Source organism: Pseudorca crassidens, chromosome 3 (assembly GCF_039906515.1).
Source record: "Pseudorca crassidens isolate mPseCra1 chromosome 3, mPseCra1.hap1, whole genome shotgun sequence".
Lineage (NCBI taxonomy): Eukaryota > Metazoa > Chordata > Mammalia > Artiodactyla > Delphinidae > Pseudorca > Pseudorca crassidens.
The window spans coordinates 62,587,201-62,615,027 of NC_090298.1; the positions used below are offsets into that span (position 1 = coordinate 62,587,201).

At 41.2% G+C, this 27,827-nt stretch overlaps 1 protein-coding gene across 2 annotated transcripts in view; it reads right to left on the reverse strand.

Annotated features, from left to right (window-relative positions):
• Positions 1-27,827, reverse strand: part of ARSB (arylsulfatase B) — a 177,161-nt gene that overhangs the window by 40,022 nt on the left and 109,312 nt on the right. The window contains exon 7 of one of the 2 annotated variants that reach the window (XM_067731077.1): positions 5,217-6,305. The exons of the other annotated variant lie outside the window; for it this stretch is intronic. Coding sequence (XP_067587178.1) covers positions 6,292-6,305 — 14 coding nt within the window. The 3' untranslated portion in view covers positions 5,217-6,291. Of the gene's footprint in view, positions 1-5,216; positions 6,306-27,827 lie in introns of those variants that run through there. 2 annotated transcript variants of the gene reach the window in all.

Below are 27,827 nucleotides of genomic sequence, written 5' to 3' on the forward strand. Positions count from 1 at the left end.
TATTCAAATTAGAACAAGACACCCTTTCTGTGCCAGGAAGCATAACCTGGCAGATGGAGGACAGGCTGTGCCCTTGTGCAGTTAGCAACCTGAGAAACTGTGCATGGCAGCCTGTCAAAAAAGGGGGAGGAAAGCATCTGAGCCTACTATCCTTGTTCCCACATTTTCCTGAAGAGAGTTTTTCTAGAGCTCTAGAGTTTTTCTAGAGCTCTAGAGCTTCTAGAGTTTTCCATTTTTACCTGACCTTACTCTTTTTGCTCAGGTCCAGATGCTATTAAGTAATAAGGAAAGTTTCAAACATTATTCATTTGAATGCTCAGAAGAAAGCTGCATAACATATTATTGTGAAACTAGCGTGAAGCACTTGCTTTTTATTTCCACAGAGGAATGAACAAAGGGAAAAGAATTTACAGGTTGGGAAAAAGTAAAGAACTTAGCCTTATGAAGGAGACTGAGGAAGTCTTATCTCTGAAGATGTTTTGAAATAATATAGGGAATGATCCATCTTCGGTAGTTTATGGTTGATCTGAGCAAGGTAGCCTCTTGTTCTTCTCCATGAAGGCCCTTTCCCTATAATGTGAAGCTTCTGGTCCCTACCTCTGCTGCCACTTCTGCTGGAGCCCTCTGAGGCCTTGAGGTCCCTTTCAGAACCACAACCTTGGTTCTGAAGTCCCTGCTTCTCAGGGCCTGAGTTACCCCCTTAAGTAGAAAGTTGCTGGTGGCTGCAATAGCAGCAGGTACTCAGGGAGGTCTGTAAAATATATAAAAGTACTTTCCTGAAGATATGTAGATTTCTCAGTGTACAAATTTGATCAGGACAGCATATTCAGTCTAGGAGATATCTCATAATCTCACTAGCCTGTGGACTCCTAAATGGCAGGGACCCCACATTCTCCTTCATTATTCTAATGCTTAACAGTGCCTCGCAAAGAAACTTCTCAGCAAAAATGCTTATTGATGAAAGGAGCTGAATTCCTCCTCTGATTCTGCCTCCAAAAGTCCTTCTCTGTTTGGCTCCTGGAGGATATTTCCTTCCTTGTGTCGCTCACCATTCCCCACCACCACCCTCAGTCACGGGTTTTCGGGGCCCTAGGTCCTGGATCTCCAGGTGTCATTTCAAGGTCAGATGGAACCACACCCTGGGCAGCTGTGGTTGGCTGAATTCTCAGCCCCATGACCTTCACTCCCTGGCGTTACTCCTGTGATTATGCGACTTACGTGGCAAAAGGTACTCTGCAGATGTGATGAAGGTTACGAATCAGTGACCTCAAGATAGGAAGATTATCTGGGCAGCTTAACCTAATCACAAGCCTTTTAAAAACAAACATTTCTCTGACTCACAGCAGAAGAGACATCAGACGTTCCAGACCTGAGAGGGATTTGACAAGAGGAAGATTCTTTCTGGCTCTGGGGTAACAGGGCAAAGAGGTGAGAACGGGCTCTAGAAGCTGGGAACAGCCCTGCGGGGAGAACAGGGACCTCAGTCCTACAACTACAAGCAACCGAATTCTGCCAACAATTCTTCCCCAGAGCCTCCAGGTGCGAGCCCAGCCTGACCCACACCTGGACTGCAGCCTGGTGAGTCCCTAAACAGAGAACCCAGTTGAGCCTGCCCAGACCTCTGACCCTGAGAACTGGAAGATGATAAATGGGTGTTGTTTGAAGCTGGGAAATTTGTGGTCATTTGTTACACAGCAACAGGAAGTGAACCCAGCAGCCCTCCGGGAGTGTCTGGAGCAGTGCTCCACATGCCTCCCCACTCTAGTTCACTTCCTTCTCTACTTGGGGAGATAAAGAATGGGCATTCATAGACCAAAAACAAACTCCAGCTCTGGTTCTTATTATTGTTGTCCTTGTTCACTGACCCACTCGACCAACTACTTCATTCTCTCCCCTCTTAGCGCTGCCCTCCCCAAACCTGCACATCTGTCAAATCTTCCATTCTTCCTGCTGTCTAGCTGGGCTTGTACTTGACAGTGAAAGCCTCTGTGCTCCAGCTCTGTCCTTTATGCACCCAGGACCCCACACGGCTTCAACCTAAGCAATTAATTAGAAATACAAATATAGAACTTTTTTTTTTGCAAATTATGTGCAGTGCCTTTTATTTTAAAATTGGTTGGCAAACGACCAAGACCAACGTCTGAACAATAACTTTTGTGGAACAGAAAGACAAAAAAACCCCACCATGACTGGGATGGGGTAAGTTAAAATGGGGGAGGCAAAAGAGGATGCCTCTGAGCTATCCATGAAGATGGGTTTGGACATGGCTCTTTTAAAAACTTTATTGTCCCTTTGCAATGTTTTCAAGTTAAAAAAAAAAAGTCACCTCTGTCCTCTTGTAGTGGTCTACAGATCTACACAGATCTGGAGCAATGCTGTGGATGTGCCTTTAAGAATTAGATAATGTGACTTGCATAAAATGGTCTTGAATGGTAATGAGTCAAAGTAAGATCCTTGACATACCACCGGGGCTTCTTAGACTTGAGTATTTGGGGCAAAGACAGCCACCATCCTGGATGTTTTTATTGAGTCTTGAGATAAATATCTGAGATTAAAAACTCCCACGTCTAAGGTTCAGGGGCCTTACCCAAACTACATGGCGCTGGGCAGACCGGCACTCTAGAATCTAGTTCTCTGGACGACACTTCATCCCTTCTTTCTGGAATCCTACCTCCCTTGTTTAAATCGAAAGGATTCATCAAACAAAGCTGCTTGTATTTCTAAGACACAGGGGAAATGATTTTCAAGTGCCTTGCTTGGTCCCCTATCATAACTAATCCCCTCTTTCTCCTTAAGCAGCTTGGCTCAGTCCTCTTTTTAGGGCTAACTGTATTCTGCCTTGCATTCTAAGTGGCTGTTTATACATGCTCTTCACCCACAGCTCCCTCCAGCTCCTTGGGGCAGGGCCAGGTCCCCTTTATCTTTGTACCTCTCAGGGTCTCCCCAGGGAGCATTCAGTCCTTGCTGAAGGAGTCCACTTTGAGCACTGAACTGGATTTATAGTGGAGCTTTGCTTTGCTGTCAGTTTTCAGGTAGGGGCTTAATGTTCCTTGATCCAGAGAAACAAGGACCAGGCGGCAGCTGCACTCAGCCCACTCCCGGAGACCCCTCACAGGAGGGAAGGGCTTACAGCCCCAGGAGGTGCAAAGCACAAAGCGGGGGTGGGGGGGAGGGGTGGGGGGTGGGGGGGGCCGGGGGGGCGGTTGGGGGTGGGAGGAAGGAGGCTCCAGATGCAGGGGAGGGCGAGCCTATCTCATTTCCCGCCTGGTCCAGCAGCAAGCCGGCTTGCTCTCTAATTTGATCTTTTCTCTGCCTTGGCCAAAGCCAAGTGCATTCCCTGTAGAGCAAGTGTGAAACAATGCAGTTGCTGTTTCAAAGCAGAAAAAAGAGAGTGGTGGTGGGAACATGTGAGGAAAGCATTTTTCCTGATTCATTTTTTTAAATCTATGTGGTGGAAGAAGCAGTCATGAAGATCAAATATGCAGTAAATTCAGAACCGTGAAGGGAAAACATTTTCTATTGTCCTTTAAAATCTTTGACACTTTATCTAATCACTTATTCAGTCACTCAGCAAACTCAGCATATACCCTGATTAGGGCGTGTCTCACTTTGTGCAGCTGGTGTATGTGCTTGTCCCCTAGACCAGAGGGTCTCCAGGGCAGGGACCTTCTCAGTCCATCTTCACATCCCCAGTGGCTAGCACGGTGCCTGGAGGGCAGCCGGCATGCTTCCAGGAGAAGGGAGGTGAGCCCAGATGAATGTCACGGAAAGGCCAAGTCACCTCATCCCGAAAAGGAGCCAATGGATTTAGAAATTAGGAGGCTACTGGTGACCTAGAGGGTATTTGAGGGAGAAGGCAGATTGCAGTTGGGTAAAAAGTAAATGGGAGAAACACTCACTAATGGGCACAAATAAGCGTGTTTTAAAAAATTCATCTAAATGTACATTGTTACATGACTGGTGAAAGAAACTACAGAATGTTATACAGCAGTTAAAAGAATAAAGTAGATTCATATCAGCGTTTTGCAACCTCGGCGTTATTGACATTTGGGGTGAATAATTCTTTGTTTTGGGGGCTGCCTGTGTATTGTAGGATGTCTAGCAGCATCCCTGGCCTCTACCTCCTAGATGCCAGGGGCATCTCCGCTCAGGCTGTGACCATCAAAAATGTCTCTAGAAATTGCCCCCATTTGAAGACCACTGCTTTATATGTACTGACCTGGAAAGATCTCCAAGGTAGATCACTGGGTACCAAAAAAAAAAAAAAAAATGTGGCAAAGAAGTACATTTTATGATACCATTTATGTAAAAAAAGTACTATATATACACACATACATAATTCCATAAATTCATATTATATAAGTATGCACGTCTTCAGTGGTCTAGAAGGACAAAACTGCTAGCAGTGGTCATGTCTGGGGAGGGCCCTGGGGCTGGAGGGGTCACAGTAAATTTTGACTTTATTTGTACTGCCTTGTGTTTTTAAAAAAATGAAAATATACTTTGTGTTAAAATTAAATAGTTTGTAAATGAATGGAAATAGAGGATATGGAGAAAGTACATGCACACTACTCCTTGACAAAGTTTAAAGATGAAGAGAAAGTTGGCTAGAATGAGGCAGAATTAAAGGAAGGAATTTTTAGGATGTGGGAAAATTGAGCACTGCTGACTTCGGTCAAGTTACAATTTTGTTTAAAGCATTATGGGGGGGGGGGTAACTTCTAGAATGCTTCCACTTATTAGCTTAAGATTTCAATAATGCTTTGCCAGCAATGACTTTCCCACTACAGTTAAATATGCATGAAATGATAGAATTTCTCTTTCTGTTTTTCCACCGCATGTTTCTTTAATTTGTGTTTCTTTGGTGTGTGTACAGCTTTCTGTAAGTAAAGTGCTGATGCCATTATGGAAACTGTCACTCTTCAGAGTTGGAAAGACCTGAGAATAAAAGCTGACTTTGACTTGTGTTTGGTCTGGCATGGCTGGGGATACTGCAGGAGTGTATTTGTTTTTCATTAATTTGTTTGTCATTTTTCTCCATGATCTATGGAACATTTATTTCCCCTGAAGCAAATGTCAGAGGTTTCTCTTGGTTCTGCTGGGGTAATGAATTGCTGAGAAAAAGAAATTTTTCTTATATGCTATTTGATTGTGGAAGGAGACATTTTGTGACCTTTTGCTATTTTACAGTGATAATGAATTTCCTGACACACATGGAAACTTTGGGCTTCTTTATTAAAATAATAAAGTTTGAGGAATAACTTTGACCGGGACCTTTGTAGAATTAATCAAATACAGATTTTGGAAAATTGATGAATTTGGTCTTTACAGAGACATTCTAATTTATTCCTGTCACCAAGGCAGTACACAGATCTATACCACGTAGAAACATCAAACAATTAACTACAGATCCAAGTCCCAGAACAGAGATTTAGGCGTGTTTGGTGCGAGGAGGAATAGGCTCAGGGACTGTCAGCCTGATCACAGTGTTGCTTTGTTTCCTTTTCCTTTGTTCCTTTTTTTTTTTTAATTGCAAAAGTATTAGTATAACTTGTAAAAAAAATTGGCCTATACTGAACAGAATGAGAAAGATAATAAAAATCATCCAGAATTCCACTCTCCAGAGCCAGTGGGCCATCATAACATCTTGGCGTATTCCTTCTAATCCTATTTTGATGCCTATATTTCATGTACAATTGAGATGATACTGAATATAAAATTTTATATTCCGTGTTTTTTCTCTTAAATATGAGAAACGTCTGTTTTCATATAATGTTTTGTTTCTCATCTCTAAACACTTTAAAGAAAAACTATACTGAGTCCTCTTAGGATGTTCCAAACAAAGGCATCAACTCATGGGGAAAAAAAGCATAGGTTTTCTTCTTCACAATATGATAGGAACATCAGATTCTACCATTTTTCCCTCTAAATGTGGTAAGTGATGATATGTTTTTCAGATGCTCTGAAATTATAGACATGTCTATGTTTTTAATTTTGAGAGGTGGTAAGAGAAAACGAACCTGCTGAGTCCAGGATGCATGACAAGCTCACACGACGACACTAGGTGAGGATGCTCTGTGTTCCTTGGAGGCAAAGTGACAGAGTGACAGGGTTCCCAGCCCCTGCTTTGACCAGCCACATGGATGCATGCATGTCCAAACCCACACCAGAGTAACCTCTCAGTCATTTACAAAGGCACGAGCACAGGGCATCTTCTTTTCCACACAGCACCTTTAGCCACCGAGTTTCTCCACATGGTCTCTCTGGGGGTTCACTGGAGTTTCTCTGTACTCATCCCCAATAGTCTGCAAGATCAGAGCAATACCTAGAAGGAGTCAGAACCCACAACCAAGGCAGGGTCTCAGAGAATTTGGGTGAAAGAAGTTGGCTACCCCATTCTTGACTTGGGAACCACTTCCTGGGTGGTATGTGCTCAGTTTACTACCATTTTTGGGAAGCTTGGGTTTTCTTCCTGAATGTTGACAGAATGAAAACATCAGGAACAAAGGGGAAAAGGAGCCAAGTTTCTGAGATAAGTTCTAAAATCTTCACGCCTCCCTGGCTTGAATATATTCTGAATTTTTTTCAACAAACACCAGATTACTTTAGGATCAGAAAACAATTTGGCATTTAGATAATGAGAAAAACAATGTAAATTGCTCTCCAACTAGGCTAAATAGGAACTTGGGGGGAAATTTATAAAGACCTATAAAGCAGTTCTAAGATTTAAGGTCTCGTATCTGTCTTTAACTGCATATCTCACGACAATATTTAATTAGCCTTAAATATTCATGCAAATATTTTAAATTGTAAATCTTGAACTTCAAATCCGGTAAAAGTCCTTCCTAGCCTAGGGACCGGCTATGCAAAGGATGGTCAGAGAAGCAGCAGCATTGGCATCACCTGAGATCTTGTTAGAAACACTGAATTCAGGCCCCAGCCCAGCCCAGCTGAACTGAGTGATCCCCACGTACTCATTCAAGTTTCAGAAGCACTGGTTTAGACTCCGGTAACAGACCAGACTTTTGGAATGCAAGTGTTGTCACCTGGTGGTCACAGATGACTTCTTAGGCGATGCAGGAAAGTTGTCAGTACTGTTCACAGACCGTTTTTCTTCCCCATTAACAACCTAATTTCTAGTTGAATCTTTTCATCGCCACCTCATTGATGGTCAGAAGCTAACCCTGACTGCGGAGAGAGACTATCGTTCAGGTAACTATCTGTGATTTTCTGAGGTGGGAAAACCATGCCAAGATGATTATCCTTTGAATTTGGGGTCAGATTAAATGAGAGAAAAGAGGATGCTTGGTGTGAAAACATCTGAACGACTGGAGTGCTCCACTGATAATACAGTGCATTTTGACGGATACGATCGGGAACTTGAAGGAGTGTGTTTTTCTCTCACTTGCTTACTTCTGCTTCTAGAAATAATGCAGCTTATGTGCAATATAAGTTTTCAAGAGTGCTTACAGCAGGCCTAAGCTCGAGAATATGTTTGCTTTAGCAGTTGGGGGAATTTCAACTCAAACCCAGTTGTTGTTTTTTTTTTTCACATCTTTATTGGAGTATAATTGCTTTACAATGCTGTGTTAGTTTCTGCTTTATAACAGAGTAAATCAGCTATACATATACATATAATCCTATATCTCCTCCCTCTTGCGACTCGCTCCCACCCTCCCTATCCCACCCCTCTAGGTGGTCACAAAGCACCGAGCTGATCTCCCTGTGCTATGCGGCTGCTTCCCACTAGCTATCTATTTTACGTTTGGTAGTGTATACATGTCCATGCCACTCTCTCACTTCATCCCAGTTTATCCTTCCCCCTCCCCGTGTCCTCAAGTCCATTCTCTACGTCTGCATCTTTATTCCTGTCCTGCCCCTAGGTTCTTCAGAACCTTTTTTTTTTTTTAAATTCCATATATATGTTAGCATATGGTATTTGTTTTCCTTTTTCTGATTTACTTCACTCTGTATGACAGACTCTAGGTCCATCCACCTCACTACAAATAACTCAACTTCGTTCCTTTTTATGGCTGAGTAATATTCCATTGTATATATGTGCCACATCTCCTTTATGCATTCATCTGTCCATGGACACTTAGGTTGCTTCCACGTCCTGGCTATTGTAAATAGAGCTGCAGTGAACATGGTGGTACATGACTCTTTTTGAGTTATAACCCAGTTGGTTTTTAATTCAACCTTATCACAAAACTTGATGAAGTGCCGTCAAGTTATCTGAGAGAAAGCAGATACTGCACAATGCAAGAGCTGATGTCATCCTTGCAGCTGCCAAACCATCAACAATTTGGAAAGTGAATTTTTTTTAAGGGAAAATATAAAATATGAAAAACATGTAGTTCTTAGATTTGCTTACATGCTCTTCCAAGTGTCTGGTGATTTATGTACCTTTTTTCCATTCTTTTCTAGTTTGGTTTCCACTGTCAATATTTTCATTTTAAAAGAATGTATTGTGCTCAATGAAGAATAAATGTGACCCTTTATAACTTGTAGAAAGATTAAGAAAACTAACCTCACATAAATTTGAAAATATGGTTGAAATTAGAAAAAAGAGGGAAGTTTAGATTTTTCTGTCTCTAACGTTAAAATTTTTAAACATTCGTTATTAACAGAAATCAGGTACTACATTCTAACTTGTCCAAGAAATAACAAAAATCTAACCCTCGACTTTCTTTAAATGAAATATATATCTTACAAATAATTCTTACACCTCAGGCAAATGATTATAAAGGAGGGTGGAACTTGAGCTGAGTTTCTTTCTCTTTCCTCTTGTATTCTTATTTTCTCTTTTGAGAAAAGAGCTAAAAGTCAGGTAAGTACCAAATTATTATCTGGAAGGAGTGAAGAAAGGCACTGAAACGAATTTTTTCTAAGTGGTCAAAATAATCGTGACTTCCTGTTTAAGTCATTATAAATTATACTAATGTCAGACTCTTATTTACCACCAATTAAGCCAAATCTAAGGTTTTTGTCTTACTTTATGAACAAACATTAGCTATTACAAATCAAGTACTCTGATATCTATATAATCTCTTTTTACAAGATATTTAAATCTTTCCCAAGTCTTTCCTTTTTCCACTTGTTTTTTTGGTTTTGTTTTGCTTTTTGTGTGTGTGTGGTATGCGGGCCTCTCACTGTTGTGGCCTCTCCCGTTGCGGAGCACAGGCTCCGGACGTGCAGGCCCAGCGGCCATGGCTCACGGGCCTAGCCGCTCCGCGGCATGCGGAATCTTCCCGGATCGGGGCACGAACCTGCGTCCCCTGCATCGGCAGGCGGACTCTCAACCACTGCGCCACCAGGGAAGTCCTTTCCAGTTGTTTTTAAATAAAGGACACGTATTTGACCACTGCTTTTTGTTGTGCCACTGCTCTAGACACTTGGGGACAGTTATGAATACAAAAGACAAAACTGTCTGCCCTTGTGGAATTTGTATTTTAATGGGAGAGGAAGATGATAAATAAGTATTTAAAATATAATTATGCCAGATGGTGATATGCACTCTAAAGAAAAGAAATGCAGGTATGGGGTAGGGGAGGGAGGGTGCCTAGAGAGAGCCTAGAACACAGGGCATTGTCAACATTCGTTTCTTTTCTTTATTTTCTTTCATGTGCTTTCTCTCAATTCCCTTACTTAAATCATGTGTGTACCCTGTTCAAAACTGCTTATGTGGACACGTTTAGGAAAGGGGGCAACTAGCACAGGTATCTAACACACCTCACATTTTCAAGGGAGGAGTTAAAGCTGGCTGACAGCTCCTTTCCTGAGAAAATAGTCCAGTGCCCCAGGAGATAAGTAAGAGACACACTAGTAGACTTTAACAAACATTTCTAACTTGGAAATCAGGGCAGGTCAGAAGAACAGAATGGAAGCCTCCAAGTGAGAACCTCTTTGATTACTATGGGTCAAGAGTATTAGAAATCACCTATGCCAGGAAGCCCAAGAGCATCTCTAGCACACTAGATGGGAAGATTGCATGCAGGGGGTCCATCCTAATATGGGGTACAGTAGCACAAGGAGAGGAACCTGCATACCTGGAACAGAATCTGGGTAGATGAGAAATGACCATAAAACTGACTCCACATCAATGGCTACATCAAATACAAAGAGATCACCTACAGATTATTTTCCCTTATTAGGATGGCTCAGTGCACCAGACCACTCCTCCTCGGCCACTGGCTATTAGATCACTGAACTAGTTCTCTACACCTCATGTAAACTAGTTCTTCTGTTTTTATAGTTGAGATTATTCCAACAACATACAGAGACGGAACCCAAAGATAATCCATCTATGCCATTTTTAGCAAAAACCAGCTAATTTACACTCAGTAACAAAACAATGCCAGCATGGAACATATTAAAATATACAGAAATATGAAACTATTTCACAACATAAAAGAAGGAGATGAACATACCACTGGAGGCAGAGGCACGGCATACCTGAAAACTATTTAGAGAAAGAGGAAGCTGTCAGCATCAATTTTGTGTACTTCATACAATCAAGTGAAATATTAACTCTGTGAAGGAAGAAGCAAAAGATATAACAATAAATCTGGTAATTTTTTCTTAATAAAAAGAGCTGGGAAGCCTATAGGAAGGCAGTGAGGAAAGATAATTGCCATCTTACATTTTGAAAAGCCATTGGAAGCATAAAAGAGAAGTAGAATGAGATCTGTGAAAAAATTAAATAAAATCAGCAAAGTGGAACTCACCCCAGACTATACGGGAAAAGGGCAAAGACATAAAAATGAGAAGTGAAAAAACATATATATGAAGGAAAAATCTATCTAACACACATGTAAGTTGTGTTACTGCCCAAAAGACCAGAGTACATTTAACAGAGATAAAATCCAAAGACAGATCAGATAAAAACCTCCCTGGGGTTTAAAACAAACAAACAAACAAACCCTGACTTGTGCAGTGCTCACTGTGTACCAGGAAACGCTGATGAACTAAATCCAAACTACATTGGTAATATAAATATTTTTAACTATCAGTACCAAAGACAGAACACTATAATTATCTAGGCAGAGGGAGAAAAACTGGATACCTGCAAAGCAAGGCTATCAGGGTGTACTGAGGTTACTTTTCTGTAATAATAAACTTCAGAGACCATAAGCAATGTCTAAAGAATTGTGAAGGGAAAAATTGTGACCTTGGAATTATTTATCCAACAAAGTTGTCATTATGCATGAAAGTAACAGAAAGATTCTCAAATATTCAAGGCCTCAGAAAGCACACCACCCATGAAATTTCCATTGAAAGAAGATAATTCAAAGATGTACCTAAACCAACCAAAAAAAGAATCAAAATGAAATTTCTATCTCAAGATAAAATTAGTTATAGTAAAAGGAAGCAAACATTGAAATCTATAAAAGTAATTTACATAAAATTAAATTTGTTCTTCACTCCTGCACCCTGGGATCACTTCCCAAGTAAACTGACTACATTCAAGTCTTTGTCTCATGTTCTACATTTTTGTGAATCAAAACTAAGACAGTGAACAAGAATGAATAATTCAATACACGATGCTGAAAATATTAACTGAATAAAAAAATAGTTCTCTAACTGATGCCTCATAGTCAATGTTCATTTCTGGCAGTATGGTGAACTACAAATCTCAATAAAACCTCCCTCCAAAAACAGCAAAACAAGCTATATAAGTTTATTTTTAAAAGAAAAAAATTCAAATGCATTGGTGATGCTAAGAAATTAACCTTGGGACTTCCCTGGTGGTGCAATGGTTAAGAATCCACCTGACAATGCAGGGGGCATGGGTTCTAGCCCTGGTCCGGGAAGATCCCACATGCTGCAGAGCAACTAAGCCTGTGAACCACAACTACTGAGCCCACGTGCCACAACTACTGAGCCCATGTACTGCAACTACTGAACCCCCATGCCTCAAGCCTGTGCTCCATAACAAGAAAAGCCATTGCAATGAGAAACCTGTGTACTGCAACCAACAGTAGCCCCTGATAGCCTCAACTAGAGAAAGCCTGCACGCAGCAACGAAGACCCAACACAGCCAATAAATAAATAAAATTAAAATAAATAAATAAAATTTTTAAAAAAAGAAATTAACCTTGAAAATTATAAGGTGAGGACTGCTGCTTCCAACCAAGTAGGAGAAATAGGAATGGTGGTTGAAAGGTACAAACTTCCAATTATAGGATTCAAAAGTTCTGGGGACCTAAAGTATAGTATGGTGAATATAGATAACAATACAGTATTGTATACTTGAAAGTTACTAAAAGAGTAAACATAGGAGATTGGTTCAAGACGGCGTGGTAGAAGGACGTGCGCTTACTCCCTTGTGCGAGAGTACTGGAATCACAACTAACTGCTGAACAATCATTAAACAGGAAGACACTGGAACTCACCAGAAAAGATAACCCACGTCCAAAGACAAAGGAGAAGCAACAATGAGAAGGTAGGAGGGGCACAATCACAATAAAATCAAATCCCATAACTGGTGGGTGGGTGACTCACAAATTGGAGAAGACTTATACCACAGAAGTCCACCCACTGGAGAGAAGGTTCTGAGCCCCACATCAGGCTTCCAAACCTGAGGGTCTGGCAACGGGAGGAGGAATTCCTAGATAATCAGACTTTAAAGGCTAGTGGGATTTGATTGCAGGACTTCGACAGGACTAGGGGAAACAGAGACTCCACTCTTGGAGGGCACACATGAAGTAGTGTGCACATCGGGACCCAGGGGAAGGAGCAGTGACCCCACAGGACACTGAACCAGACCTACCTACTAGTGTTGGAGGGTCTCCTGCATAGGTGGGGGGGTGGCTGTGGCTCACCACAGGGACAAGGACACTGGGAACAGAAGTTCTGGGAAGTACTCCTTGACGTGAGCCCTCCCAGAAACTGCCATTAGCCCCACCAAAAGCCGGGTAGGCTCCAGTGTTGGGTCGCCTCAGGCCAAACAACCAACAAGGAGGGAACCCAGCCCCACCAATCAGCAGACAAGCAGATTAAAGTTTTACTGAGCTCTGCCCACCAGAGCAACAGCCCGCTCTGCCCACCACCAGTCCTTCCCATCAGAAAACTGCACAAGCTTCTTAGATAGCCTCATCCACCAGAGGGCAGATAGCAGAAGCAAGAAGAACTACAATCCTGCAGCCTGTGGAACAAAAACCACATTCACAGAAAGATAGACAAGATGAAAAGGCAGAGCGCTATGTACCAGATGAAGGAACAAGATAAAACCCCAGAAAAACAACTAAATGAAGTGGAGATAAGCAACCTTCCAGAAAAAGAATTCAGAATAATGAGAGTGAAGATGATCCAGGACCACGAAAAAAGAATGGAGGCAAAGATCGAGAAAACGCAAGAAATGTTTAACAAAGACCCAGAATAATTAAAGAACAAACACCTAGAAGAATTTAAGAACAAACAAACAGAGATGAACATTACAATAAGTGAAATGAAAAATACACTAAAAGGAATCAATAGCAGAATAACTGAGGCAGAAGAACGGATAAGTGACCTGGAAGACAGAATGGTGGAATTCACTGCCACGGACAGAATAAAGAAAAAGAATGAGAAGAAATGAAGAGAGCCTAAGAGACCTCTGGGAAAACATTAAACTCACCGACATCTGCATTCTAGGGGTCCCAGAAGGAGAAGAGAGAGAGAAAGGACCCAGGAAAATATTTGAAGAGATTATAGCCGAAAACTTCCCTAACATAGGAAAGGAAATAGCCACCCAAGTCCAGGAAGCTCAGAGAGTCCCAGGCAGGAAAAACCCAAGGAGAAACACATCGAGACACATAGTAATCAAACTGACAACAATTAAAGAAAAAGAAAAATTATTGAAAGCAACAAGGGAAAAACAACAAATAACATACAAGGGAACTCTCACAAGGTTAACAGCTGATATCTCAGCAGAACCTCTACAAGCCAGAAGTGAGTGGCATGATATATTTAAAGTGATGAAACGGAAGAAACTACAACCAAGATTACTCTACCCAGCAAGGATCTCATTCAGATTCGATGGAGAAATCAAATCAGACAAGCAAAAGCTAAGAGAATTCAGCACCACCAAACCAGCTCTACAACAAATGCTAAAGGAACTTCTCTAAGTGGGAAACACTAGAGAAGAAAAGGACCTACAAAAACAAACCCATAACAATTAAGAAAATGGTCATAGGAACATACATATTGATAAATACATTAAACGTGAATGGATTAAATGCTCCAACCAAAAGACACAGGCTTTCTGAATGGATACAAAAACAAGACCCATATATATGCTGTCTACAAGAGACCCACTTCAGACCTAGGGATACATATAGACTGAAAGTGAGGAGATGGAAAACGATATTCCATACAAATGGATATCAAAAGAAAGCTGGAGTAGCAATACTCATATCAGATAAAATAGACTTTAAAATAAAGAATGTTACAAGAGACAAGGAAGGACACTACACAATGATCAAGGGATCAATCCAGAAAGAAGATATAACAATTATAAATATATATGCACCCAACATAGGAGCACCTCAATACATAAGGCAACGGCTAACAGCTATAACAGAGGAAATCAACAGTAACACAATAATAGTGGGGGACTTTAACACCTCACTTACACCAATGGGCAGATCATCCAAACATAAAATTAATAAGGAAACACAAGCTTAAAATGACACAATAGACCAGCTAGATTTACTTGATATTTATAGGACATTCCATCCAATAACAGCAGATTACACTTTCTTCTCAAGTGCACACAGAACAGCCTCCAGGATAGATCACATCTTGGGTCACAAATCAAACCACAGCAATTTAAGAAAATCGAAATCATATCAAGCATCTTTTATGACCACATTGTTATGACATTAGAAATCAATTACAGGGAAAAAAATGTTAAAAACATAGACACATGGAGGCTAAACAATACGTTACTAAACAACCAAGAGATCATTGAAGAAATCAAAGAGGAAATCAAAAAATAGCTAAAGACAAATTACAACAAAACCACGATGATCCAAAACCTATGGGATGCGGCAAAAGCAGTACTAAGAGGGAGGTTATAGCAATACAATCCTACCTCAAGAAACAAGAAAAATCTCAAATAAACAATCTAACCTTACAGCTAAAGGAACTAGAAAAAGAAGAACGAACAAAACCCAAAATTAGCAGAAGGAAAGAAATCATAAAGATCGGAGCAGAAATAAATGAAATAGAAACAAGGAAAACAAAGGCAAAGATCAATAAAACTAAAAGCTGGTTCTTTGAGAATAAACAAAATTGATAAGCCTTTAGCCAGACTCATCAAGAAGAAAAGGGAGAGGACTCAAATCAATAAAATTAGAAATGAAAAAGGAGAAGTTACAACAGACACTGCAGAAATACAAACCGTCCTAAAAGACTACTACAAGCAACTCTATGCCAATAAAATGGACAACCTGGAAGAAATGGACAAATTCTTAGAAAGGTATAACCTTCCAAGACTGAACCAGAAAGAAATAGAAAATATGAACAGACCAATCACAAGTAATGAAACTGAAACTGTGATTAAAAATCTTCCAGCAAACAAAAGTCCAGGATCAGATGGCTTCACAGGTGAATTCTATCAAACATTTAGTGAAGAGCTAAGACCCATCATTCTCAAAGTCTTCCAAACAATTGCAGAGGAAGGAACACTCCCAAACTCATTCTATGAGGCCACCATCACCGTGATACCAAAACCAAAGATACTACAAAAAGAGAAAATTACAGACCAATATCACTGATGAATATAGATGCAAAAATCTTCAACAACATACTAGCAAACAGAATCCAACAACACATTAAAAGGATCATACACATTGATCAAGTGAGATTTATCCCAGGGATGCAAGGATTCTTCAATATTCGCAAATCAATCAATGTGATACACCATGTTAACACATTGAAGAAGAAAAACCATATGATCATCTCAATAGATCCAGAAAAAGCTTTTGACAAAATTCAACACCCATTTATGATAAAAACTCTCCAGAAAGTGGGCATAGAGGGAACGCACCTCAACATAATAAAGGCCATATACGAAAAATCCACAGCAAACATCATTCTCAATGGTGAAAAACTGAAAGCATTTCCTCGAAGATCAGGAACAAGACAAGGATGTCCACTCTCGCCACTATTATTCAACACAGTTTTGGAAGTCCTAGCCATGGCATTCAGAGAAGAAAAAGAAATAAAAGGAATACAAATTGGAAAAGAAGAAGTAAAACTGTCACTGTTTTCAGATGACATGATACTATACATAGAGAATCCTAAAGGTGCCACTAGAAAACTACTAGAGCTAATCAATGAATTTGGTAAAGTTGCCGGATACAAAATTAATGCACAGAAATCTCTTGCATTCCTATACACAAAAGATGAAAAATCTGAAAGAGAAATTAAGGAAACACTCCCATTTACCACTGCAAGGAAAAGAATAATATACCTAGGAATAAACCTACCTAGGGAGACAAAAGACCTGTATGCAGAAAACTGTAAGACACTGATGAAAGAAATTAAAGATGATACAAACAGATGGAGAGATATACCAGGTTCTTGGATTGGAAGAATCAATATTGTGAAAATGACTAAACTACACAAAGCAATCTACAGATTTAATGCAATCCCTATCAAATTACCAATGGCATTTTTTACAGAACTAGAAAAAGAAACTTAACATTTGTATGGAGACACAAAAGACCCCAAATAGCCATAACAGTCTTGAGGGAAAAAAATGGAGCTGGAGGAATCAGACTCCCTGACTTCAGACTATATTACAAAGCTACAGTTATCGAGACAATATGGTACTGGCACAAAAAAAGAAATATAGATATATGGAACAGGATAGAAAGCCCAGAGATAAACCCATGCACATATGGTCACGTTATCTTTGATAAAGGAGGCAGGAATGTACAGTGGAGAAAGGACAGCCTCTTCAATAAGTGGTGCTGGGAAAACTGGACAGGTACATGTAAAAGTATGAGATTAGAACACTTTCTAACACCATGCACAAAAATAAGCTCAAAATGGATTAAAGACCTAAATGTAAGGCCAGACACTATCAAACTCTTAGAGGAAAACATAGGCAGAACACTCTATGACAGAAATCACAGCAAGATCCTTTTTGACCCACCTCCTAGAGAAATGGAAATAAAAACAAAAATAAACAAATGGGACCTAATGAAACTTCAAAGCTTTTGCACAGCAAAGGAAACCATAAACAAGACCAAAAGACAACCCTCAGAATGGGAGAAAATATTTGCAAACGAAGCAACTGACAAAAGATTAATCTCCAAAATTTACAAGCAGCACATACAGCTCAATATGAAAAAAACAAACAACCCAATCCAAAAATGGGCAGAAGACCTAAATAGACATTTCTCCAAAGAAGATATACAGATTGCCAACAAACACATGAAAGAATGCTCAACATCATTAATCATTAGAGAAATGCAAATCAAAACTACAGTGGAAGAATCAATATTGTGAAAATGACTAAACTACCCAAAGCAATATACAGATTCAATGCAATCCCTATCAAATTACCAATGGCATTTTTTTACAGAACTAGAAAAAAAAACTTAACATGTGTATGGAGACACAAAAGACCCCAAATAGCCATAGCAGTCTTGAGGGAAAAAAACGGAGCTGGAGGAATCAGACTCCTTGACTTCAGACTATACTACAAAGCTACAGTTATCAAGACAATATGGTACTGGCACAAAAAAAGAAATATAGATCAATGGAACAGGATAGAAAGCCCAGAGATAAACCCATGCACATATGGTCAACTAATCTACGACAAAGGAGGCAAGGATATACAGCGAAGAAAAGACAGCCTCTTCAATAAGTGGTGCTGGGAAAACTGGACAGGTACATGTAAAAGAATGAAATTAGAACACTCCCTAATACCATACACAAAAATAAATTCAAAATGGATTAGAGACCTAAATGTAAGACTGGACACTATAAAACTCTTAGAGGAAAAGATAGGAAGAACACTCTGACATAAATTACAGCAAGATCTTTTTTGATCCACCTCCTAGAGTAATGGAAATAAAAACAAAAATAAACAAATGGGACCTCATAAAACTTAAAAGCTTTTGCACAGCAAAGGAAACCATAAACAACACGATAAGACAACCCTCAGAATGGGAGAAAATATTTGCAAATGAAGCAACTGACAAAGGATTAATCTCCAAAATTTATAAGCAGTTCATGCAGCTCAATATCAAAAAAACGAACAATCCAATCCAAAAATGGGCAGAAGACCTAAACAGACATTTCTCCAAAGAAGATATAGAGATTGCCAACAAACACATGAAAGAATGCTCAACATCAATAATCATGAGAGAAATGCAAATCAAAACTATAATGAGGTATCACCTCACACCAGTCAGATGGCCATCATCAAAAAATCTACAAACACTAACTGCTGGAGAGGGTGTGGAGAAAAGGGAACCCTCTTGCACTGTTGGTGGGAATGTAAACTGATACAGCCACTATGGAGAACAGTTTGGAGGTTCCTTAAAAAACTAAAAATAGAACTACCATATGACCTAGCAATCCCACTACTGGGCATATACCCTGAGAAAACCATAATTCAAAGAGTCGTGTACCACAATGTTCATTGCAGGTCTATTTACAATAGCCAGGACATGGAAGCAACCTAAGTGTCCATTGGCAAATGAATGAAGAAAATGTGGCACATATATACAATGGAATACTAGTCAGCCATAAAAGGAAATGAAATTGAGTTATTTGTAGTGAGGTGGATGGACCTAGAATCTGTCATACAGAGTGATGTAAGTCAGAAAGAGAAAAACAAATACAGTATGCTAACACATATATATGGAATTATAAAAAAAAAATGGTCATGAAGAACCTAGGGGCAGGATGGGAATAAAGATGCAGACCTAGTAGAGAATGGACTTGAGGATGTGGGGAGGGGGAAGGGTAACCTGGGAGAAAGTTAGACAGTGGCATGGACATATATACACTACTAAATGTAAAACCAATAGCTAGTGGGAAACAGCCACATAGCACAGGGAGATCAGCTCGGTGCTTTGTGACCACCTAGAGGGGTGGGATAGGGAGGGTGGGAGGGAGATGCAAGAGGGAAGAGATATGGGGATATATGTATATGTATAGCTGATTTACTTTGTTATAAAGCAGAAACTAACACACCATTGTAAAGCAATTATACTCCAATAAAGATGTTTAAAAAAATAAAATGATAATATTAAAAAAGGAAAAAAAATTAGGAAATGAAATAATATATCAGATGATCTGCATTCTGTAAGAATGTGTGCATATGTGTATGTCTGTCTGTGAGTGAGGGTGTGGAGGGGAGAGAGAGAGAGAAGAGAAAAAGCACACCAAACATTAATATTAACAATGCTTTCTTTGGGGTGGCAGGATAGTGGAATTAGAGTGATTTTTACATTTATCCCTGAGCGTTTCTATATTTTTCAAAATTTCTAAACAAATACCCTCCCATGTATTATTCGTGTAAAAAACAAACAGGGAGCTTCCCACTGCTAACAGGATCAAGGCTAATCTCCTTTGTCTAACACCCTATCCTTATTTATCTTTTTCATCTCTTCTTTCCTGCCTTCCCTTTGCCCCCAGAACAATTTTACTCACACACCCTTTTACTGACACACTTCTTCGTCCTGGGATTGATCTCCACTTCAGGAAATCTTACAACCATGTTCAGAGAAAGGCTCCCTTCCTTTCACGAACTAGCCTTGCACAGCAAGGGCAATGACCTGGCAGTTAATCAAGCAGAACTGGTAACATCTCTACCACGGTTGACTTCAACTGTATTTGATTCTCTTTTAACTTTTTGTATGTTTTTGTTCTTCTCTTCAACTCGATTATAAGCACTCTTTGTATTTTTCATCAAGTCTAGTGCAACAGAGTAGTTATCTGTGGTAGACAAAATAATGGTCCCCCAAAGATATCACCTGTAAGCAAGTGACCAGAACCTGCATGTGAGGTTAGATGGCAAAGGGGAATTCATACTGCAGATGGAGTTAAGGTTCCTAATCAGGTGACCTTAAAATAGGGAGAGTATCCTGGATTATCCAGCTGGGACTAATGTAAGCACAAGACTTCTTAAGTGGAAGAGATGGATGGAAGAGGTCAGAGGAGGAGATGTGATGACGGAAGCAAGGCTGGAGTGATGTGCTCTGAGAAGGACTCAACTCTTCACTGCTGGTTTTGAAGATGGAAGAAGGAGAAGATGGAAGAAGGAGGCTGCGTACCCAGCAAGGCAGGCAGCCTCTCAAGGCTGGAAAAGACAAGGAAATGGATTGTCCCTTAGAGCCTCTGGAAAGGAATGCTGCCCTGCTGACACCCTGGATTTCTGTCCAGTGAGATCCATATTTTTTTTTTTTTGCGGTACGCGGGCCTCTCACTGTTGTGGCCTCTTCCGTTGTGGAGCACAGGCTTCAGACACGCAGGCTCAGCGGCCATGGCTCACGGGTCCAGCTGCTCTGCGGCATGTGGGATCCTCCTGGACCGGGGCATGAACCCGTGTCCCCTGCATCGGCAGGCAGACTCTCAACCACTGCACCACCAGGGAAGCCCCTGAGATCCATATTTTAACCCAGATAAATTTCTGTTGGTTTAAGTCGTTCAGTTTATGGTGATTTGGTCCAGCACCGATAGAAAATTAATACAATGTTAACTATTATTTTCTTTCATTCACATTAAAATTAAGAAAGATAAAACCAAAGTTGTTGAAATAATAAATTTAAAACTATACATTCTGAGGAAGTCTACCTTAATCACCCCAAATGCCTCTCATTATTTCTTCATTTCTCCTTATGCCTATGTGTTTGATTTATTATTGCTTATCATTTGTTGCTACTTTATTTTATAATTGTGTTAATACCATTTCATGGGTATATATATTTTTCCTCTGATTCAAAAGGCTCTTCAGAAGCACGGACCATGTATTTATTCTCTAGGTATTTGCTGCCAGTGGTAGCAGATTTTATTCTATAAATGCCTGATTACTAACATCTTACATTATGGGTTACTTAAGGCAGACCATGTCCTCAGCTTTCTGCAGCATACTTCTCAGAAATGTTTTAAAAACTTTCATTTCAGCCTTACACAAAAGTACCCTAAAGCCCGTAAAAAATCTGACCAGATTAGTCAACATTTAGAAAGTGGACTTAATACACTTTAATTCCACTGGATTTGTCCCATAAAATTTAGTGAGGTTTTATGTTTTTCCAGAATTTTACGGTTGACGATTTCAAGAACGGTATATATCTTTACCCTTACAGGCTGTAAGACTGGGGAATTGAGGTAGGAAGATGTCTGGTCTAGACTGGGAGAGAAAGGAGACAGTCTGGACATCCCCAAATCTTGAAGAGACCTGGGTACAAAGAAGGCTCCAGTGTGGAGGGTGGAGTGGGCACAGGGGCTGGACCTGAAAGGGACTATTTGGACGGTAGTCTATTTCTGTGTTGAGTATCAAAATCAGCATAGACCTTCTAATAAACTAGAATTGTCAGGCTACTCTTGGAAGCCATTGCTAAAATTTCTAAGCTCTACCAGAATTAAAGAAAAGTAACCAAATAAATAAGTGGTCAGTTGGGAATGAGAGGATTTGGCATCATCGTAACCCTGGGGGAAGAAAGAAAAGCTGATGTGTAAATGGGGTTTTGGGCAAGTAACCACATGGCCAGATGCCCTTCTCCCAGAGGTAGGCCCAGCCCAAGCCCTTCAAGTCAGTTTCTGTTATCTGGCCCTGAGAAGTCTTAAAAAAGGTGCTTACCCTGATTTCTCCAAACATAAAATTGGGGCAGTGGGATTTGCCATTTCTGTGTAGTCTAGGCCTGTGGTGAGGATTAATTAGTGTTTTTAAAGTGCTGTGGGTTTGGTTTGGTTTATTTATTTTCTCAGGACGAAAGCCAGTACGCCAGCACCAAGTGTTAACAGCGAAGGTTTGATGTATGTTACTTGAGATGCACTGTGTGAAGTGGGGCGGATGGGAAACGAAGCTTGTGAGACTGCCTTCGGCATCAAAAAGGCCACATTTCCAAACCCATTTAGTACTCCCCAAAGTGAAGGAGGCAGAATAAAAGGCTTTGAAAATTAAAAAGGAGAAAAGTTATCTGTGTTTAGGCTCTGGGATTGAGGGTATGTACCAACCCAGACCAAGGAAAATTTGACGAGCTGCTACAGAAAAATATTGGCAGCTAGAGAAGACACAAAATTCTGCTAACTTTGTGACAAGCTGTAAAATGAGCTCCTATATTTGATAGAAAGAATGGAACTCAGGCAGTCAGGGTATCAGGGCTCATAGCTGAGGACAAATGCTGTCACATGCTAGCTTCTCTGACCCAGGACAGGTGGGCATAGGGACCAAGAACTCTGGTATGGCCCATACCTCCACTCACTAAGAATCCAGCAACCTTCTAGATATTACAATCTCATAAGAACCCTCTAAGCTAGTTTTTAGAAATAAATCTTTATGGCTTTATTCCCGATTATGGAAGTAATGCGTGCTCATTACTAAAAAATAAAACTGCAGAAATACATAACATAAAAAGTGCAGACACTGCACCTCCAATCCAGCAGCCAGGATATAGGCTGTTAGTTATTGTTTGGACATATTTACAGGTGATAGCTATAACTGTCTCCAATTTATAGCTATTTACAGGTGATGAAACAGATAACTCAAAGAACTTATCCACCGGCTCACAGGAAATAAGTCAAAGCTGGAATTCAAATTCAGGTCTTTCTGACACCTCGGAACTCTGTATGTTCCATTAGGCTACACTGCCCTATCCCCACACCCTGCTCCCTCATCCCACCACCATCCTCAAAAGTAATGACTACAAGGCACCAACCGGGTTTCCATAACTAGCTTTACAAAGAGGAGCTTCCATCACCCACAGCGTCAGGTTACATGTGAAATAGCAAGGTTAGTGCCACGAGGAGATCTGTTTTCCCAGCCTTGTTTAAACGTATAATCCTCCATCAACATGCTGTTATTTGAGTGAGATGATTATACTTTTCCATCAAAACCAGTGTAGAACAGAAAGCAAAGAGACCCCTGAAGTCAGTAGATCATATCTTATATGTGAGGCCTGGACCTGGAGAGCTCCGGGTTCCAGGTCTGTTATCTCTTAGTTGTTTGTGACCTGGTGCCTCAGTTTCTCCATCTGGATTGTAAAGCGGGTGGATGAACTGACTGCCAATGTGCCTTCTAGTGGCTGGAATGACGGGCAATCTCACTGACGGCTGGTGGGCCTCATGTATCCCACCTAACTTCTAAAATTCTGCTCAACATCTCATTTCAGGCTGAAAGAAAGTTGTCCTGTGTTGTGACTTCTCAAATATGCCCAGAAAGAAATGAACATGCTTTGAAAATAATGTACAAGGTTATTGTTCTTTTTTTTTTTTTTTTTTTTTTTTGCGGTACGCGGGCCTCTCACTGCTGTGGCCTCTCCCGTTATGGAGCACAGGCTCCAGACGCACAGGCTCAGAGGCCATGGCTCACTGGCCCAGCCGCTCCGCGGTATGCGGGATCCTCCCGGACCGGGGCACGAACCCGTGTCCCCTGCATCGGCAGGCGGACTCTCAACCACTGCGCCACCAGGGAAGCCCTTGCTAGAGTTATTCTAATTAAATGAGTGGATGATAACGAATTTAAATGACTAGTTCATTAGCACTCATTCTTTCAGTATGTCTAAATCTCCTATACATAAGGCATCGAGAGAGCTATACTGATGAAACCTTGCCCTCCATGAATATAAATAACTACAGTATGAAGAAGCAAGAGCTCAGTGTCTCAGGATGCTCCGGAGAAACTCAAGGGACTCTAGTTTGGAGGAATCAGGCAGGGCTTCATGGAGCAGTAGGGATGTGACCTGGGCCCCCGAGAAGGGTCAGAGTAGCAAAGGAAGATGGCGGACGGCATTGCAATGGTGCTGAGGGGTTGCTTCGGCGGAAAGACAGAGGTTGTAAGAGGCAGGCTAAGGAGTCTGCCTGTGGCTGTAGGCAGTTGGCAACCACTGACAGCCATCAAGCAGGGAAGTGAGGGGCTGTGTCTGTGTTCTCTTCCAACAAAACCTAAAGCCTACGTGATTTCCAGTACGTACAACTGTACCTAGCACGTCGTGGGCAGGCAGTATCTCCTGAATGAATCATCTCAGAAATGGCAGTCTAATGTCAGGGAATGGATTTGAATTTGCTCTTAAGAGGAAACACGGAGCAGCGCCAAGCATGCAAACCTGGACGACTCTTGGATCTCGAGTATGGACCTGGCAATTTCAGCCCAGAAAATGCACGCGTGAGAGAGGGGAGGGAGCGAAGACTGTTCTTTCACCCTGTAATCACGAGCAGAAATAACATCCCATTATAACCTTTAAAGAGAAGAGGCCCTTTCAATGAAATAGTAGCAATGCTGTACAGAATCACTTTGAAGACTTGGCCTTTGGTGTGGAAAATGCTAACATCTGTCAGGGCCCTTCGTCTCTAATCAAGCTTCTGCCAGCAGAGTCTAAGTGCTTTCTACGTGTGCACGTGTGTAGGGTTATCTACGTACACGTTACACAATTGGACAGACGTGAGAATTCTGACGATTCACAGAATGCCACGTCTGACTTCCAAGGTGAGCTGTGCTCACAGGTGGAGGTGGTAGCATCTTTACCTCAGAACAGCCCAGGTCAAACCTGGGGCCTGTAGGATGAGAATATATATATTTTCTCTAAGGCTAACTAATGCCTTTGAAATCATTTCTCCTCCTGGTTTGAGGTAGGCTGACTAGAACCGAGGGGAGCCACAGAGCTTGGAGCTGGAGTGCCTCAGAATCAGGGTGAGTGGAATTCACACCTGTAGGACCTCGGAGCCTAATCTGGAATCACAGCTGCTCCCCACCACGTTGGATGTTTTCAGCCTTTCCCATTACATCAGCTTAAACGGTACCGTCCCCTTCCCTCAGGCTCCCGCCCAGGTTTCCTCCACAGCCCACTCTGTACTGCTGAAGGAAGACACTGAGTCAGGTCAGCCTGCTAGAAAGAAACACTTTAAAGAAATGGGGGGGGGGGCAGGGGGCGTCCACAGGGGGAGAATAAATCTTAGGATCTTAGAAAGGAAGGAGGAAAGAAAAAGATACTATGTGAGAACATGTCCATGCAAGGTCACCTGAGAACAAAACCCCTGAAGATGAATAAAAAGTTTCCTCAAAGCACACAGGAAAGCAATTACAGCCCACATGTGTGACACTGGCCATGGGAGCCGGTGGCAGGGGAGATAAAAGTAGAGCCAGATTTTGGGGCACTGAGAGAGCCCGTGACCAATGCAACAATGAAAGGGAGCCTTCCAGGAAGGCAGGGATGGGAACAGAGCACAAAGAACAGGAAGAAGCAGCAGCGCCCTCAACTCAGAGGGGAAGTCAGGCTGAGCTGAGACTGGGGCAGGGGCTTTGTCCATATGTATTTGTCCATCAGGGAGGTCTCGGGGAAAGGAATGAGGAGGGCAGGGAAAATGCCACATCATCTGATATTTTCAATTAGGGGAAGGGTGAGGGTGGGCATTTATATGCTGAATAAATTGTTTCAAATATCTGTATGTGATAATGTTAATTAAAATAAAAAGTAGCTTGTGAGTGTTATTTTTTTTTTTAGGCACAAAAGGTAGGACGGGAGCTCAGGGTTTAAGAGGAGAGTGTGAATTGCCATCTGGAGGCACTTTTAGGTTCAAGTCTAAGAGACAATAAAACAGAGACTTTAACCTGTTGATCTGTTCATCACTAACAAATATTTATTGAGAACTTCGTATGATGGTAGGCCTCGTGCTATGCACTGGGAATGCGGCAGTAAATGAAAAGGGTACAGATCCTGTCTTCATGGAGTTTCTATGCTTTTTTTGGATTTTACACTTTACTGTTAATATTTAAAATTGTGGTAAAATATACATAACATGAAATTTACTGTCTTAACCACCATCGTTCAGTGGCATTAAGTGCATTCACATTGTTGTGCTACTATCACCACCATCCATCTCCAGAACTCTTCATCTTGTGAAACTGAAACTCTATACCCACTAAAAAGCAGCAACTCCCGTTCCCCTCTCCACCTAATCCCTAGAAACCACCATGTTACTTTTTGTCTCTGAATTTGACTATTCTCCGTACCTCCTGTAAGTGGAATCATACAGTACTTGTCTTTTTGTGATTGGCTTATTTCATTTACCATACTGTCCTCAAGTTTTAACCATGTTGCAGCATATGTTAGAATTTCCTTTCTTTTTAAGGCTGAATAATAATATTCCATTGTATGTATGTCACACATTTTGTTTATCCATTCCTCTGTCAATGGACATTTGGGTGGCTTCCACCTTTTGGCTATTGTGAATAGCGCTGTTCAAGTCCCTGGTTTCAGTTCTTTGGGGGTATATATCCAGGTATGGAATTGCTGGATCATACGGTAGTCCTGTTTTTAATTTTTTGAGGAATTGCTATACTGTTTCCACAGCAGCTATACCATTTTACATTCCCACTAGCAATGCACAAGGGTTCCAGTTTCTCCACATCTCCATCAATAGTTATTTTCCTTCCTCCATTCCTTCCTTTCTGTCTGTAGCCATTCCAATGGGTAGGATCTATGGTTCTTCGAGACATCTTTATGCTTTATTGTAGAATCTCCTGGTCTACGGGAGATTCTATGACTTCTGGGGTGTGTTTGTGTATGTGTGCGTGTGTGTACACTAGTCTTTTTTGGAAATAGTTTTACTATTAGTACCCAAGCCACAACCTACCAAGAGTATGTGGCCATGAAAAAACCCTAACTCCACAAGTAGGAAGGGCCTCTGCGGGTGCCCTCTACTCTTAGAATAAGAGGGAGGTGATACAGATGTTAAAACCCAAGAGGCCAGATTTTGAGGGATCTGGTCCTACTTGGAAGGGAGGGCTTCCCTGGGAAAAGTCTAACATCGATTCCTCTAATTCATGACAGGAGGAGACATTGGTCCACCACTGCCGACAAGACGAGCTAAAGGAGACAGTGCAGGTGAAAAACTGGAATGATGCAGTGATGTTTTAGAATGGGGATCAGAAAGGTGGGCAGGATGTAGTAACAGCAAAATCATATAATATTCACATTACTCTAGTGCTTACAATGTTCCTAACATTATCGCGTGTATTCATCTATTTACAGCCATGTCTTTGGCTACACCACTGCTTATTAACACGCGCACCTTTTCCAGCAGGGTGAAAAAGGAGAAAGTGAGGAAGCAGCTTGCTCCCTTGAGGTCCTGTGTATACAGAAACCCATAGAGTGCTGAAGCTAGAAGGGACCTTAGAGGTCACTTAATTCAGTCTTCACCTCACAGATGAGGAAGTGACGAAGTGGCTTTGGGGAAGGTGGAGGTGGAATATTACTCTCTTCTCCCATAAGTACGTACACATCATCTGGGAAGTGCTGGAGTTAGAAACCAAAGACCTGTTTCTGTGATAACTGCCAATCCTTCATTGATACCCTAGATTGGCTGCTTTCTGATTTTATTCCACAACAGCCTCTAGAATATGTTTTATAGTCATAAAAAATATTCTGTGAATATAACATGCAGACTTGGCTGTCCTATAAATACATATTTTCTTGTAGCTGGATTTAATTTTTCCCCCACAAACTAACTGCCCAGAAAAGGAACTGGGCTTGTATCACCATCCTCTGGAGTGCAGGACCCCAAAGATAACTCCCCTTTTTCCTAATTCTGCCACACAGTGGTGTGAAATGGATATAAAAACAGGGCAGAAAAGCCCCGCCCCCCCCCCCCCCCGTATTGCC